A 17548-nucleotide genomic window follows, 5' to 3' on the forward strand; every position below is an offset into this window, starting at 1 on the left:
TACAATTTTGTAGGTTACAATTTCGTACAGTAGGTTGCTATTGAAAACAGTAGGTTAGTATTCTGTACAGTAGGTTATACAACATGAAGCAGTGTATTGTACCAATATCTCTGTGTATGTAAGAGGTTCATTGCACTGCATTGACAGTGACTTGTCTGTCTTTTCAATCTGTGTGTGTTTAATGGTTCAGGCTGCGTTACTACGTGATCATGACCAGTCAGCGAGAGCTGTTCCCCCGGCTGACTGCTGACATGCGGCGCTTCAAAAAGCTTCCCCAGATACACCGAGAGGCCCGCGACCTGGGAGGAAAGGTTCCCCCTGAGAGAGGGACAGAACTGGGCGGGGCACGGGACCCTGAACCGGACCTCTGGGAGGAGACCCCACCTGCAACCTCAGCCCCAGACACCGCCATCTCTACCCCCAGCGATGGGAACGAGTTTTACCCCCTGACTGGCCGCCGGAGGTCTGGGTCTGGGGCCCAGGGACTCCTCTACCCCTCTCCTCTGTTCCCTCTACTCAATCAGGAGGTAGGGTTCTCCAGGACTGCTAGAACTTAATTGTGTTTTTAATCTTGAACTATTTAATATGCGTAACATTGTACTCGCATGGATGAAGAAACTGTAGGTTACTATTTCATACTAGGTTCATTTCTGTTTTTAAAAAAAGGAATAGGTTACTATGTTAGTATAACTGAAGAAATCAGTGTACCGATATATTTACGTCGTAGTTATTGCCAATGTGGCATGTACATGAGATTATAGGGAATGTATTTTAAATGAGTCAAATAAATCCATCCAGGTGGGCTGTGCACGGAGGCAGATCCAGGCGAGCGTGGAGCAGGCCATGGGCCACTGTCGCAGGGATAATCTGTGGAGGAGGCTGTTCCATGGTGAACACCATCACCTGGCCATGGACAAGCTCAAGCTGAGCAAACTGTCCTTCAGCGAATTGGAGGAGCTCCTCAACGCCGTGCAGAGTCGATCTGTCGAGGAGATCGACCCACAGCTGGTAAAGAACGCACTGTACCTCACTCCACTACAGACCACACCAGCTCACCTCACCGCCATACTTCATATTGATGTCTTTCCTGCCGGGTCGGGGCCCATTCCATTTCTAGTCAGTCAATTTAGGAAATAAGCTGAAATTCCAATACTCAATTTTCTTCATTTACTTTTCAATGATTGACCCTGACCTTGCTCTCCCGTTTACACACAGACCCTCCTTCCTCACTGACTCACTCAGATGTGCACTGATGTATGATGAAACGTATCTTTCTCAGGTCCTGTTTGTATCGCCTCTATTCGCTTATTGCTTTAGCAGTAGCTGCTGTGTTGATTTGACAGCATCTGTTTGCTGCTCTTCCTGTTTAGGAAACATCTCAAACGCCCATCAGCACCCTACTGTACACATACAGCAAGAGGCATAATTATTATAGAGCCATCTACACCCATCATTAAAACACATCCGGTCACTGATTGGATTGTGCAGCCGTTCAGAGCGATTGGATGGTTCCAGTCAGCTGTACATATGTATTGTTTTCAATAGCCTAATTTCCAGTATCACGTCATGTCCATATTAGGCTATTGCGTTCCAGTGGTGATTTTGATTTGGCTATGTACCTCCTTGAGTTAGATAAGCGTGCATTGTGTCAGTGTTGTAGAGTTTCCTGTTCGCCTCTTGTGCTTGTTAGATGGATACATTTAGTTACTGAGAACAGATTATCTTCTGCAAAAACTTTTTTTAATTGTGATTAGTGGAATTGTACCATTAAACCCATGCAACCCAATACCATTACAATAGCAAAACGCTATAATCTTTTTTTGATCTCCTTCTTATTGTTATTACAATTATCATTATAATAATAAGTAATGTCGATATCATTAGTGCTCTTTGTATATGACTGGAAAAGTCACGTTTTGTGTGTGTATTTACCTCGAGTGTGTCGTCGAAAATGGAATGAGACGGAATTCACAACACAAGCTGTTCACAAAATGTATTTTATCAAACAATAGACCATTCATTGTGTAACAATGAGCATTGGGATTGCAAACAGAGGAAGATCGTCAAAGGTAAACAATTTATTTTATTGCAGTTTGTGATTTTGTTACGCCTGTGCTGGTTGAAATAGTTGTTTTTTATGGGGCTCTATCCTCAGATAATCGCATCGTATTCTTTCGCAGTAAATCCTTTTTTAAATCTGACAACGCAGTTGGATTAGCAAGATTCTAGGCTTTCGAAACATGTGAGACACTTGTATTTTCATGAATGTTTGTTTCATATTACTTTTTATGTAGCGATCACCGTATGTTGTCGAATTTCATCCCGCTACCAGGTTCCGTGCGCAGAGAGGTTAATACCATAACTTACTTAGGCCTAAATTTCCATATATAGGCTACTGTATCAATCTATCATTCATTCATTCATGCCATCACACAGAACACGAGACATTCATGCTTTGAAATTCAATCAAGCATTTTAGTTTTAAAATGAAATAACAAAGGGAGCTTTGAAAAATTTGCCTAAACAATAAATAAACCGCAATTCACAAATGCATGCAACTGTTTTTAGTCTGCTGTAATAAAGGCTTTACAGCCTCCCTGGTACACTTATTTATTTAGTGTTTACACTGTTCCAAAGGGTTTGAAAAAATAAATATTGTAATCAACTGTTTGGCACACAATACTCACGCATCGCTTGCTCCTATACCCTCCTTTTTTCTTGATCTCCAGTAGTTTCCACAACTAACTCAATGTCTTCCACAGATCTGACTTCCCCTTTCCCTTCTGAGCAACCAGTAAACATTCACCCGTTTCGAGTTTATTTTTCCACATCCATTGTGCTGTCATGTGTTACTGTGTTTGGAGTTTGTTATAACCCATTTATTGATGTGATTATGATAGGCTATAGGTCAGGCCCTATTGGTTACATGCGTGCCATGCTTATATGTTTTATGTAAAGAGAGCAAGGGTTGAGGGAATAGGGAACGTTTTTCCTAAACAAATTTGGGTTTTCGGTAACATAATTCTTCAGTCAGAAACAAGTAAGAAACCAAATGGCTGAAATAATGTTGACGCTTCAGCACGGACAGCGCAATAAACACATGCTGTGCTGTGGTGCCTTTCCGCTGCTGTAGGGAGGAGAGCGAGACGGCGTGCGCCAGTCACACAGGAACTCGCTGTCATTTTTTTTTTTTAACATAGCGTGACCATCGGACTCTTTCTTGAGTCATTTTTGTGTCTTAATTATGTCATCAAACAGTATGGTTAAAGCATCAGACAAGCTCACTGCATATGTAGTTTATTGTATTCAAACACATAGGGGTGTGTCTGCCTATAAATGGGCCAATCGATTGGTCGAAAGAACAGGATGACTCTCTGTCGACCAAGATTTTTTTTTTAGTCTGGGACAGCCCTAATTGGTTTTCTACCCAAAGTTGTAAAGGAAATGTTGTCACCTATTTAATAAAGACAAGAGACCAGCACAATGGATGAGTGTGGCGGTATAATAGGAACAGAAGCGTCCTAGTACTTTCGCACGACTTTAAGGTAAATAATGCAGGCGACTTCAATTACTATTTTCTCTGAAAAGAGGAAAAACACATCACCAGATTCACAGGGAATACATTACATAGTATGGAGAAGCAATGCTCCTTGCCGCAGCTTCATACTACATTGTCAAACATAAAGAATTTATACTGGTTGTTGGGGTGGGATTGGCACGGGGTGTGGGGGGCTTTTTGACATTTTTGGGGGGGATTCCTCATGTCTTACTCATTGGTAGGAAAAATGTTGGTTCAAATTGGATGTTGGGTACTATATTTATTGGATATTATCTGGATCCTAGAAATAAAAGTGGCCAATTTGAGTGCAATCAATTCGTTTAATGTCGCTGAGGTGAAATAAAATGGGTTTTTTTAAATTGCAGAAATGCCAATCTTAGCTGTTTCTAACTACAGAAAGAATTTCAGAACAATCTGAGATGGTGGGTGTCATGGCTTGCTGAAATGACAAGGAACGACTCCACAGCATCCTTGGATGAATAGTGATAATCACAGAAAGAGGTGTGTGTGTGTGTGTGTGTGTACACATGTTTCTTGTGCGTGTCGAAACAGGAGAGAAACACATTCATGGAGAAAGGAGTCCTGATAATCACAGGCTCCCTCTAAAAGCCCCCATACTTTTCCTGATCCAGTGGTTGTGGGCTACTGGGCTTCCTCACTTTGTGACTGACAGTTCCTTCGAGTCTTTGAGCCTTCCCACAGTGCACCGCAGCAGCTCATCCCATCAGAGATGAGACGGGGAGGCAGGTGGAGAATGGAGCCAAGACCAGGCCGTATCCTCCATATATTAACCACACAAGCTTTACAGTGACTGCAACATGAGGATAGTTCTGTCGTCGTATCGTCATGCGCAGTTGGAGAACGTATAAATGCGCTGAACGCAGATATTGGCATTGTGATTACATGTAGCTACTCCACTGTGCCAATGTCATATTTGATCTATTCTGTAGTTACATCCCTGTTCCCTTATATAGTTACCTACTTTTGACAATGGACTATGGGCTCTGGTCAACAGTAGTGCACCGTTTTAGGGAATAGGGTACCATTTGGGATGCAACCTGTGTGTTTGTTTTATACCCCCTGTCAGAATTCTACATGCTGCTCACAACTAGGGGATAGCGCTCAGCTACCAGAGGTCTACTCTGGCTACATGTGAGCCCCAGCTTCAAAATAGATTTTAAACCAAATTGAACTACACATAGAATGTGTCTGATGATACTCTTTTTTAGTAACAAATAAAATTTCATTTAAATGATGTCTCGTTAAAGATGAACTAAAACTATTATCAAATCCATCATGAGGTTGAAGCTTCTCGATGCTCAGAAGCCCAACGTGCAGAAGGTATTCATTCTGACTAGGATGTTAGCATGGGATTCTTCCCAAACCCTATTTCCTAGTATATAGGCAATGGGGTGCCATTTGGGACAGTGGAGAGCAGCCTTTAAATAAAAAAATAAAAAACATTATTATATCATTATGTAGTAAAAGATCTACACTTCAATTTAGTGTGGAGGTATAGCTACAGTAAAGAGCTGCCCTCTTCCAAGATAATACCCGCTCTGTCTTTCCCACGGGGATCTCAGCAATTATCAACAGGGAAGTCCTAATTTAAAAACCCAAACGTACTATTTATATGGCTGTGTGATAAAGAAAAAATAAGTGGAATGGAAACTTCACTGCCAGCGAGCTGAGAGAACAGATTAAGAGTGTGTAGTAAAGTATGCACGTTGAGAACTGAGTAGGCTCTACAGCATTGCAGGGGTCGCCGTTGAAAAGCTGCCTACAGCTCCCCCCCCCCCCCCCCCCCCGCTTCGCCTTCCCTCCCGATCCTCTTCTCTGCCTGCATCAATTGCTGCTATTCATAATGTATGCCAGGGAATCACAGATTCTCAGCCAAGAAATGTTTTATACATTTTAGATTCAAAGCCAGCTTAGTAATTGGATGTGTACTATTTCTGCATTTTTAATTTGGAAGGTAATATCTAGAAGACTTTGAAAGATCTTAACTTTTTATCTTAATTCCTAATGCACCTTTTGTCCGTGTGTGTAGGCTATTTGTTCCTCCAGTTTTAGCAATAGTTCTTATGTTGCTGAAGCGGTTTTGTATGTGGGTGGTAACATGCCAAGCCATTTCTTTGTCTGTAGTTCAGAAGCCTGATGAATACTTTCGGGTCGAAATGTTGAACAATAACACTTCTTTTTTTTTTTTACTTTGTGTCCTCTCTCTCGGTTCCAGGACTGTTTCCTAACCATGAGTCCCAGCTGGTACCAGAGTCTGATCAAAGTGCTGCTGACTCGATTCCCTCAGAGCTGCCGACACTTTGATGACAGTGGCATTCAGTATCTGGTAAGAACAGAACAACTAATATAACGTATAAAATATAAACACTACAAGAACATGTCAAAACTGCCACTCCACAATCGCAGTAGAATTCAAATGGTTTGTCAAAGTAGGTTCCAGAGTGTGGCCTTCAGAGCTCAACCCCCACTAAATCAGGGTCATGTTCAGTAGAGCACACGTAGCATAATCTGCAATGGAAAAAGTATCAGAACTTTTCTCCCCACTGAACACATCCCATCCCAGTATATTATGAGGTGCCTCCCCTTATTTCTGACAATATATAAATAGCTCTCTAAGTTCCGCAATGACTGACATGACAAGAGGAAACCTACTGAAGCAATACCCAATTTCAAAATTGCACCTTGTGCATTCAACTATTACAACTTTCAAGAGTAAGTTGAAAGCCTGACTTTCAAAAAGAACAAAAACAATTGCATTTGTTCATCTCCCCCTACCTCTCCGCACCCAAAAGTTTGGGAACCACTGGACTACAGCACCATCAGCTACTGCACCTCCAGCTGATTCAATGTGACCCAGAATATAATGCAGATTAACAGGGGAAAGCACCCCACTAAGCAAATGAATCATCCCCTGTTCTCTACTCCACATTCGAATGATTCCATCCGCCTCAAGCCAAACTGTATCGTGACACTGCATGCAACAACATCAAAACCACCGGGTGCCTCTATCAAAGTTCCCATAGCTCAGTCATTGGACTCCACTGTTTATTAAATGCATTCAAGACAAATACTATATCAATCTATATGTGTAATATTCAATCATTAATTCCCTCCCTCTGTCCCCTATTTGATTTCAATGGATTTTGAAGGTCAACTTTTTAAACTGAACAAAAATATAATCACAGCATGTAAAGTGTTGGTCCCATGTTTCATAAGCTGAAATAAAAGATCCCAGAAATGTTCCATACGCACAAAAAGCTTACTTCTCTTAAAATTTGTGGGCACATTTGCTTACATCCCTGTTTCTCCTTTGCCAAGATAATCCATCCACCTGACAGGTGTGGCATATCAAAAAGCTGATTAAACAGCATGATCATTACACAGGTGCAACTTGTGCTGGGGACAATAAAAGGCCACTCTAAAATGGGCAGTTTTGTCACACAACACAATGCCACAGATGTCTCAAGTTTTAAAGGGAGAGTGCATTTGGCATGCTGACTGCAGGAATGTCCACCAGAGCTGTTTCCCAGATAATTTAATGTTAATTTCTCTACCATAAGCTGCCTCCAATGTCGTTTTATAGAATTTGGCAGTACGTCCAACCACGTGTAACCACGCCAGCCCACATTTGGATTCTTCACCTGCGGTATCGTCTGAGACCAGCCACCCGGACAGCTGATAAAACTGTGGGTTTGCACAATGAAGAATTTCTGCACATCCTGCCAGAACCCGTCTTAGGGAAGCTCATCTGCGTGCTTGTCATCCTCACTGGGGTCTTGACCTGACTGCAGTTCGGCGTTGTAACCGACTTCAGTGGGCAAATGCTCACCTTCGATGGCCACTGTCATGCTGGAGAAGTGTGCTCTTCACTGATGAATCCCGGTTTCAACTGTACCGATGGCAGACAGCATGTATGGCGTCGTGTGGGCGAGTGGTTTGCTGATGTCAATGTTGTGAACAGAATGCCTCATGATGGGGTTATGGTATGGGCAGGCATAAGCTACGAACAACCAACTCAATTGCATTTTATTGATGGCAAGATCCTGAGGCCCATGGCTGTGCCTTTCATCTGCTTCCATCACCTCATGTTTCAGCATAATACTGCACGGCTCCATGTCGCAAGGATCTGTACACAATTCCTGGAATCTGAAAATGTCCCAGTTCTTCCATGGCCTGCATACTCACCAGACATTGAGCATGTTTGTGATGCTCTGGATTGAGGTGTACAACAGCGTGTTCCAGTTCCCGCCAATTTCCAGCAACTTCGCACATCCATCGAAGAGGAGTGGGACAACATTCCACTGGCCAAAATCAACAGCCTGATCAACTCTATGTGAAGGAGATGTGTCGCGCTACATGAGGGAAATGGTGGTCACACCAGAAACTGACCGGTTTTCTGATCCAGGCCCCTACCTTTTTATTTTGGGGGGTATTTGTGACCAACAGATGCATATCTGTATTCACAGTCATGTGAAATCCAAAGATTAGGGCCTAATGAATTTATTTCAATGGACTGATATCCTTATATGAACTGTAACTCAGTAAAATTGTTGACATTTTAGCGTTTTATATTTTTGTTCAGTTCTACTGGACTAATCCGTTATAAGGAACTGCCTCAAGTCACCTTGAACTTTTCTAAATGAAACTCAGCTGTTTCTCTCAGGCTCATAGGTAACAGGGGAGAAAAATAACTATTGAGTGTGAAGAAGGGAGAAAGAAGAAAAAAATGGTCTGTTCAAACATGTAAAATTGTGAGACCTCTGCAGTTTGGAAGAAGGGTTTTGACATTGTGTAAAAATGTGAAGCGTGGCTCTCAAGGGGGATTATGGGAGTCTTGTGGGGAAATTTCATCTCCTCTTCTGTGTCAAGAGGTTCCTCTCTACTTAATATGGTAATTGAGAGAGTTGAGATCAAAAGAACATCCCCCTGACTTTTTTTCTTCTTCTGGAGATGTTCTGCCCTAGTACTGTAGTTGGTGACATAAACTCCACCTCTCCCTCCCTCCCTAGCAAACGACACACACAATAACTTTTTTGTTCCAGAGGGAAAAAGACTTAAACAGCGCAAACACAAGATCCCATCCATCTATTAACTGTAGGCAGTCACCTATTTTTGTTCCAAGTTATATTGTGGGGAGGGGGTGGAATTTTAAGTAAGTCATTATAGCTTGAAATAAACAGTTGCCCTGCAATTCTCTTATTTTCTCTTTCAGGCTGTCCTAAACCAGAAATTCACTGACTGCTTTGTTCTGGTTTTCCTTGACACTAAGGCAGGAAAAACGGTGAGTAATTGGGATGCCTGCCCCTTGATATGCTCTCACTCTTAAAATCCCATTTATATTATTATATAGCTTCTCCAATACTGTGTATGAATTCCTTATAAGCTATAACATGAGATGACATATTCAATTTATCTTTGTTGCCTCCCACCAGAGCCTCAAGGTTGTGTTTAGGGAGCCGTTGCCATCCCAACCGCAGCCTAGCAGCAGCCCCCCACCCCAGCTGGTGTCCATGTACCATCATCTGGAGTCTGTGATCAACACAGCCTGCTACAACCTTTGGACCGGTTTGCTCTAGGGCTGGAGGGCCAATCAGGACCAGGCGTGCCTCAGAGAAACGGAGCTGCTGGGAGGTGTAGTTCCAGACAGGCGGCTTCCTTTATAGGCCGCCTTGGCTTGTGGGACACCAATAAAGGATGTTATCATTGAAATGTGCTGAACCAGCGAATCAGAGAGATAGTTTGCAGGTCAAAGCTTCCTGTACAAATAATCAGTCGTTTACTAATTCTACCACTGGGGGGAAATATATTCGGAGGAACTATACACACAATTGCACACAAAGGTTCTTCTTTATCAGACAGTGTATGTGCCCTATAGTGACTGAAAATACATTTTTACTTTCCTCTCAACACAAAATGTAAGTTGAACCAGAGACCGGCTTTGGCTGAACTCTTTTCTGCCAGTTGTGGGTGTTGAAATGCCCTCTGCAGTGGACATTGGGCCTCACAGACAGAAGTCATTTTATAAACGCTTTGCTTTGAGGCTCAGGTGAACACTACCTCACAATGACAGAATCCGATTGAAGAAGGTTTAGCTTTTTGCACTGAACAGTGCACCAGATCAAAGCAGGGAAGTTATGCAATTTGCCCCCATTTCAATGCCAACTTTCTGGGCCCATTCCTCATTGACTTGGAGGTCAGTGGTGGTAGGGTAGAATGAAAGGGGGGTGAGACTTTGTCTAGTTTGATCTAAAGCCGAACTTCTGTATGTAATCTCAGTCATGTTCCCATTCAGCTTCTACTTCTAATGAGAGATCATCTACAATACATGTGCAGTTAACCTGAAGTGGATCTCACTCCCCAACCAACTGAATTGGACTGTAAACAAGTCACTATTGTGCAACCAAGTGTTGGGAAATTAGATTCTATTCTCCAACTCGTAACCCATTTATCATTGTAGGTGTTCAAATCCTATGAACACGAATATATGAAGTTATTTCTCTCGGATACTGTGCCTTGCGAAGGTACAGGACGAGATGCTCAAGATCGCCACTGCACACAATCCAGTGAATGCACAGTCTTGAGTCTTCTGCAGAGGTGAAAGATTGCTGCCATTTCAGTCTGAAATATTGGGTAATAGATTTTTTTTTCCCTCTTCCCATTGTATCCTACCTGTCAAACCTGCTACCCAATTTGCCCTACTGCCATATTTTCATCCTAGAAGTGCCTTAGTTTTTGTTTTATTTCTTAACAATGCTAGCAGAGCAGTTTTATTGTTATTGCATCAATCGTGCAAGTGGAATTTCTGGGAAATGCAATTGGACTGCTAACTAGCTACATTCGGACAGGCTTGAGGGTATAGCTGGTCTCTGTTTACAAAGATATGGAGTGTTGGGTGGACATACTGTAGGAGCCAGCTTGTGTACAACATTGTAATATCACACACACACCACACACCCACACATCAGTTCAGAGATGTCATTGCAATACCTTATGACTTCAAGATGGCCTTAACGTTTGTACACGTTTCAATGGAAGGAAACCAAATGTTTCAATATTGTTTAAAGTTCCTTATTAAAAAGGAATGAATGAAATTGGAATGTTAATAATAATGGATTTCCGAGTAAGGTGAATTGTGTCTTTACAGATGTTTCGAAGGTAAGAACACTGGATTTTGAATAATTCAAGATGATGTTAACAGTGAGGCCAGCTATAGCAACAGTATATGCATTCTGAAACTGTACTATAATCTGAACCTTGTACATGTACATTATGTATATACAGATGGATTTGTATGATATGCTACAATAAACCTTATGGTATATTCAAGTGTGTTTTAACAGTAACTTGACAGAAGTAAGTATGGTCCTACTGTATACATGTGTGCGTTGTGCACTGTTAGGGACTGAGAGTGGAGTGAAGAGCGAGTGTTGGGTGGACATACTGTAGGAGCCGCACTGCTTCTTGCGACAATGACCGCTCAACCCGGAAGCCAGCCACACCAATGTGTCGGAGGAAACACTGTACACCTGGCAACCATGTCAGCATGCATACGTCAAACCCACATTTCACATTGTTAGTTCATGATTTTGCCTATTCTACCAAGTATAATATTCCGGTCTCTTGGTCCATCACTTGTAGCTGCTCTTCCAGTAATCTTTCACCCAACCCAGAACTTCATTTGTAGAACCTTGATTCAAAGTTGACAGTTTTACTTTATACAGTATACACACTAACATTATCATAGCCTTACTACTACACTCAACATTGTAAATATGATGATTGAAGTGAGGAAACCGTTTAAATCCACAATGTCATAAGTGAGTTGAACTGTAGTCCAGTGCAATTAAAGGTACTTTAGTTAAGACATCTATTAGTTCACCATTAAACCCATTAAATGTGAGGCCTCTGGCTAAAAGTAATGCACTATATGAGGAATAGTTTGTCATTTGGAATGCAGCTCAGTTCTCACCTAGTAGTTTGTATTCATAGCCAATTTATCCCTGGTAACCCAGCTACTCCAGTAGACTGAAGAGGTACATGTATGGGAATTTCAGCTCTTCTGCACTGTCTGGGGCCACGTCTACACTTGACACTTACATGCGACTTCTGCTATCTGAATACAAATATCGCATTGAAAAGAGGTGGTCAGGGACACAATGTTTACATATTTTTCCTCAGTCTGGACGCAATCAGGCTACCGAAAGAGCATACAGTGGGCGACGTCATCAGCACTCCGCCCACAAGTCTCCAAAGCAAAATATTAGAATAGTGAAACATTAAAAAAGTTACCCTTTTTAGATAAAACTATACTAAATATATTCACGTCACCAAATATCTGATTAAAACACACTGTTTAGTAATGCTCTACAGTACCCTCTAGAGTAGCACCATGGTGTAGCCGGAGGACAGAGAAAAAGAGAGCTAGCTATTTTGTTGTATATTTTTTTACTTTTCACGTACTTTGCAACAATGTGACTCAAACCGAGAGGAATTATATTCATGTTTGCGACCTGTCTAAAGGCATCCGAAAACATGGGTTCGGTTTGCTCCTAGCAGAACTCGGCTAGGGGAAATGAATATTTGTGTTTGCATACTCCCTTAAAATACCTTCCCTTAAAAAAGGCAAGGCAAGGCAGGGTGGGAGGCATGGTTTCCGGGTTTGGGAGAAAGAGGATGGATGGGGACAAAGAAACCCTTAATAACATTCAAAGAATGTTTTATGTTCTCAGCCTCCACAAAACTCTATCCTCTATCCTGTTAAGTGTGTTCAGGTGTGTTGGCCGCTCCTACTAATTGGCCACACCTGATGTTGAGTGCTTGTTTCCTTTGAAATGGCGTATGTTTGAATAGACTAAAATAAACAGCTTTGTATGTTAAAAAAAAACATGGCTTGCTAGCTCCATCCTGCTGGTGGACTAATTCCATGGATAACAAACAGAACATCATAGGCTCGACTCTAACTGATCACCTTTTGCAGGATTAATGCATCAGCAAATGCATTTCCATGTGTCCTATCTGTGCTTGGAGATCAAAACAGTTAACTCAAACTAAGGTAGCGGTGTTATTAAAAAAGGTTCAGGGAACCACAGTAAAACCTTCTCAGAATCTCCCTGCAACCTAAACATTTACTTTACAAGAACCGGCGAAACTTTCACTTCCGTTCTCAGAATGTAAATAAAAAAATGATATATATATAATGTTTTACAGATCAGGAAATGTATGGCTTCTTTCCCAGAACCAATGGAAAACCAACATTTTACGTTCGTACGACTTCTAAGGAACCAAATGTGCTTACTAGGCATGCTCTGTAGTTTTTTCCTCCCTAATCTTGAACGGGCCAGGCCGCCACTCAGAGCCAGCGGCAGAACAAATCAGTTGGATGGGCAATTGATTTCTACAGGCAGGCCAGTTTTTTTTATGGGAACACCTGTGTGCATGTGCTTGCGTGTGCAGAAATGTTGGTAATGCGTGTTATAATAAAGACCATAGGCAGCTCGTTGGGTGAAGCTTACAATTTATCCTACCACATATGATTATTTTATATGCACATTTCCATGGAACAGTTTAATTTCAATAATAACGTTTTCATTTCTCAAAATTATTGTCACAAGGTTCATCCTAAAAATCTAAATTAAAATTACGTACTTAGCAGCAATGTGACTCAAACCGAGAGGAATTATAGGGTTAGGGTCACGGCCGGTTGTAACACAGCCTGGGATCGAACCCGGGTCTGTAGGGATGCCTCAAGCACTGTGATGGAGTACCTTAGACCGCTGCGCCACTCGGGAGGCCCGTAATGCCTCACTTTCTATCTGTCTTGGCTTGAGCTATTGCTAGTGAAGTGCAACATTGTATTCAACTCAGCAGGTTGGCGTGCTCAGGTGACGGTTCTATGAGCTAGCGACTATGCTAGTCACTCAGTGTGGTATCTTTCTGCCTGGCGGCAGGATGAGTCGAGGTATTAATATCAGAGTAATTCCGTGCCAGAGGTGTGATGCACGTGCACCCACCCCCAATAAATACATGGGCGCGTAGCTTCACTTTCCCAATACTCTTGCTACAAGGGATCCAACATCTGGAATAGCATAGTCCCTAGCTCATAGAACCGTGTTTACGTGAGTAACCTTCATTCTATTTTGCTTAAGTCAAGTTTCCATAGGCCACAGCCTAGAGCAACACATCACCATAGGCGTTCGAGGCAGTACTAGTCCCAACCACAGGTTACTGTTGGGAGTCGAGGGTCAGCCACATTTACCGGGTAAAACCTTGCAAAGGTACTGTGGGATGCCTAGTTGGCAGCCACGCATGTCAGAGAGGGGGACTCCCTTAAGCAGTGCCCAGGAGGTGGTAACTCCCCTGGTGGAGTGCGCTACCACAGAGGATGGCGCTGGGTGGCCAGCTAGGCTATACGCTTGCATAGTGTCTACAATCCAATATGACAACTTATTTTTAGAGGGACTTACCCTGTCGTCTTCAAAGCACGCAAACTGCTGATCAAAGCAACAGATCGCCCGAGTCTGCTCCAAGTATGCGTTTAGGGATCTCACAGGACACAGAACGCGTACATCAACATAATGAGCACCATTTCCCTGTTCACGTGACCTGGGGGCAGGACCTAGTTCCCATGCTGTCCCCGCTAGAAGTGACAGTATTGTGCTGAACCAGTGGCATCTCTGCCATCTTGGGGCAATCCGAAGGACCTGCTGGCCCGCTTCCCTGATTCTGTCCAGAGTCGCTGGACAGCTTGTCCACTGCAGTGTTCAGGATCCCTGGGAGGTGTACAGGTCTTAGTGAGGCCAGATTATTCTGTGAGGCGAGCCCTCATTAGAGACGAGTTGATCCGCATGCCGACGAATATCACAGTTTGTGTGGAGACCAGGGCGATTTTTGCATGTTCAACCTGAGGCATAGCTCCTGACTGAGCACAGATTAGCCAATTGTCTAGGTAATTTAGTACTATTATCCCTTGTGATGTTAGTGGTGCTAGAGCGGCTCCAATTCATCTTGTGAATGCGCTTGGTTCCAACAAGAGGTTGAAAGGTAACACTTGGTACTAGTATGCTATGCCGTTGAATGCAAAGTGTGGGAACTTCCTGTGATCCAGGTGGATCGGTAAATGAAAGTAGAATAATTTAGATCGACAGTGGTTAATCACTGGCTTGGGCTGATAGCCTATAGGATGCTTGACTGAGAACATCTTGAAGGGGAGGGTTTTCAAGAACCAGTTGAGAGGCCTCAAGTGCAGGATGGGGCAGAAGCTACCATCTCTCTTGGGGACTAGTAAATATACTGCATAGAACCCACTGTTCTGTTCTGATGGTTCGAGTTGTTTGATTGCCTCTCTGCTGGAGAATGCAATCTCCAGTTGGAGAGCTTCTCTTTTCAGGGGGTCGGCTGTTGTAGTTGACCAAACCCTTCTGAAAGGTGGTGGCCGGCGTTGGAACTGAAGTTTGTACCCCTGTAGTATTGTATCCAGCATCCAGAGGGACTCGACAAGCTCCTCCCACTTTACCCGATGGGCGTAAGAGAAGAGGGCCGATCCCCGGGGCAACACCCATCAGGATGACTGAGGGGCCCGTCCTCCTCAGCAGGGGGACGGCGCTTGTTATGCCGCTGGCTGTTCTGGTGGTGGCACTGCTGACCTGGAGCCTGTTGATGTGGCTGGTTCAGGGGGGGAGGGCCCAAGTGGCCTTTCAAGACAGGGGAGAGCTGAAGTCTAGACTGCAATGGTCTTTGGGTAGGGTAATACAGGGCAGGGGGACCCATGAAATACTGCAGGGTCTATCTGTCCTTCCGCAGCTTTGCTGTTTGGACCAAAATGGCATCCACACCAGGACCAAGAATTGGGCCTGGGGAAATGGGGAGCTCCATAAAGGGTCTCTTCACGGAGTGCGACATCTTTTGTCTGTGAGACCCAAGGCTGTCTGCGTGACTAGATGACCGTAGACAAGAGCTTTTCTATTAGCACATGACATATTAGAGGGAGAGGGAGACCATGGCCGCAACAATGGGGTCGATGATGGGGTACTGGTCCAGTCCCAACTCCTCGTGGTAAGCCATGAAGGTCCAAGGCTTGCACTGGCTTGAGACATGGAACCTTGAGTTCACCTTAGCCCAAGTTTGACACAGTTCATTGGAGAACTTGGGACACTGAGGAATGTACACTCTGCTCGGGCTGCTGTTAAGATCTGGCTCAATATCTAGAGTTTTCAGAACCATAGAGAGGAGCTCCTGCATATCAACTGATGAACAGGGCACTTCCCTCTCAGCCCTCTCTGATCCATCTTTCGCTGACCCAGAAATGGCTCAGAGGTCTCTTCATCTAGGTCATTGCCAGCAAAGATGGAAGATGCCATTACGATCTTGTCTTCAATGGAGCCTGTCAGGCTGAGAGAGCAGAGCTGTGAAGAGTAGGTCCCCTGTTCTTCCTGGACTGCTTGGTGGGCAGGCCCACTGCTGAGAAGGGCTGTTTATGCTTGAGGCCACCCCCGTAGCCTCTAGCATTTGTCTCCATCATAGCTAATCATGCTTCACATAGGCGTGGGCCGAGAGTAGCACAATAAATGCAGCTAAAGGGGGAATTCACAGCCTGAATGGCATGCTCTAAGCCTAGGCACATCATACAGGTGGAATGGGCAACAGCCAAAGCCAGCATTGCATTTATCACAGTTGTATGGCATGGATAATCTTCTGTCTAGACTGAAGCAGAAATACATAATGTCTTATTTAAGCAATAAAACATGAGGCCATGTGTTATGATATTTCTATCATGTATGTGATGTGGTCATAGCTACGAGGCGAAGCTGAGTGGCATAGACCACCAAAGTCATGATAAAAATGTCATAACACATGGACTGGAGTGTATTATTGCTTTTATACAACAGGTTACCCTCATTAAAAATCAAGATTATTTCCCAAAACATACATTTTTCAACTAAATGTGATGCTACATGCTGTAACACTGGTTGTTAAGTGACATTTTTGGCATTCTCTGGTCGCTCTATTTGTATTGGCTGCCATGTAAACTACCCAAGTGCTTGTTGATAGTTCCAGAAAACTTGGTTTCTAGGGTCGCTGTCCATGGTGCTGAAAATAGAGCACGTCTATGCTTAGGAAAATTGAATGCCAGATTGAAACATTGTATAAGTGTGCTGTCCATGGATCTAAAAACAGCGCTTCAACATTGAAGCAAAGACATTGCTACAGCAGATATGAATAGAAACCACAATGACATTTTTTTTCAGATGGTCACAGCATTGACAGCTATTTATTTATGATACTGCAGAGCTCGTTCCCTAGGTTGTCATACATGCAGCCGCGACGATTCTCTCTCTCTCTTTCCATTGGATATCTGTGGTTCTTGGTTCTTTTTTATTACAAATGAGTTGCCCAAATTATGTTATCCCATTTTCTGGCAGCCATTCCAGAAAGCACTTCACTGCCCAGTTGGGTTGTCTTGATGTAGCTAGCTTCTTAATTTCTCTCATTTTCTATGTCGTCAATAGCAGCCCTAACGTTACTGATTTCGTCATGTCTAACGTTAACGTTAGGCTCAGGTTGCTGGTTCACATGTTCTTCTTCTTGTTTACTTTCTTTCATCTCCTCCTCCTTTTTGTTGGCACCATTTTCAAAAGTTAGTGAATAAAACAAATCAAAAGTAACTTTAAAATTGTGACGAGTTACAGATGCTGAGACTATTAGTTGTAAAAGCAGTTGTGGTAGTGCGTTCTTAGGTAATGACGTAAACAACACCACTTTACATGAACTTTACCATGTGTATGTTGTCTCGTACTGATTAGTGTATTTCACAGCCTTTTACCAAACTATGCAGCCTTTTACCAAACTATGCAGCCTTTTACCAAACTATGCAGCCTTTTACCAAACTATGCAGCCTTTTACCAAACTATGCAGCCTATTACCAAACTATGCAGCCTATTACAAACCTTTTAGGCCTTTAAATAATTTTGA

The 17548-nt window shown here is 43.1% G+C and overlaps 1 protein-coding gene across 10 annotated transcripts in view; it reads left to right on the forward strand.

Annotated features, from left to right (window-relative positions):
* Positions 1-10906, forward strand: part of szt2 (SZT2 subunit of KICSTOR complex) — a 105511-nt gene extending 94605 nt beyond the window's left edge. For all 10 annotated transcript variants that reach the window (XM_036969010.2, XM_036969016.2, XM_036969013.2 and 7 more), the window contains 5 exons: positions 191-527; positions 799-1008; positions 5796-5906; positions 8793-8861; positions 9013-10906. In XM_036969010.2, coding sequence (XP_036824905.2) covers positions 191-527; positions 799-1008; positions 5796-5906; positions 8793-8861; positions 9013-9156 — 871 coding nt within the window. In that variant the 3' untranslated portion in view covers positions 9157-10906. The remainder of the gene's footprint in view (positions 1-190; positions 528-798; positions 1009-5795; positions 5907-8792; positions 8862-9012) is intronic.
* Positions 10907-17548: the final 6642 nt, after the last annotated feature.

The sequence above is a fragment of the Oncorhynchus mykiss genome, chromosome 4 (genome assembly GCF_057628025.1).
Source record: "Oncorhynchus mykiss isolate SJ-2025 chromosome 4, ASM5762802v1, whole genome shotgun sequence".
NCBI lineage: Eukaryota > Metazoa > Chordata > Actinopteri > Salmoniformes > Salmonidae > Oncorhynchus > Oncorhynchus mykiss.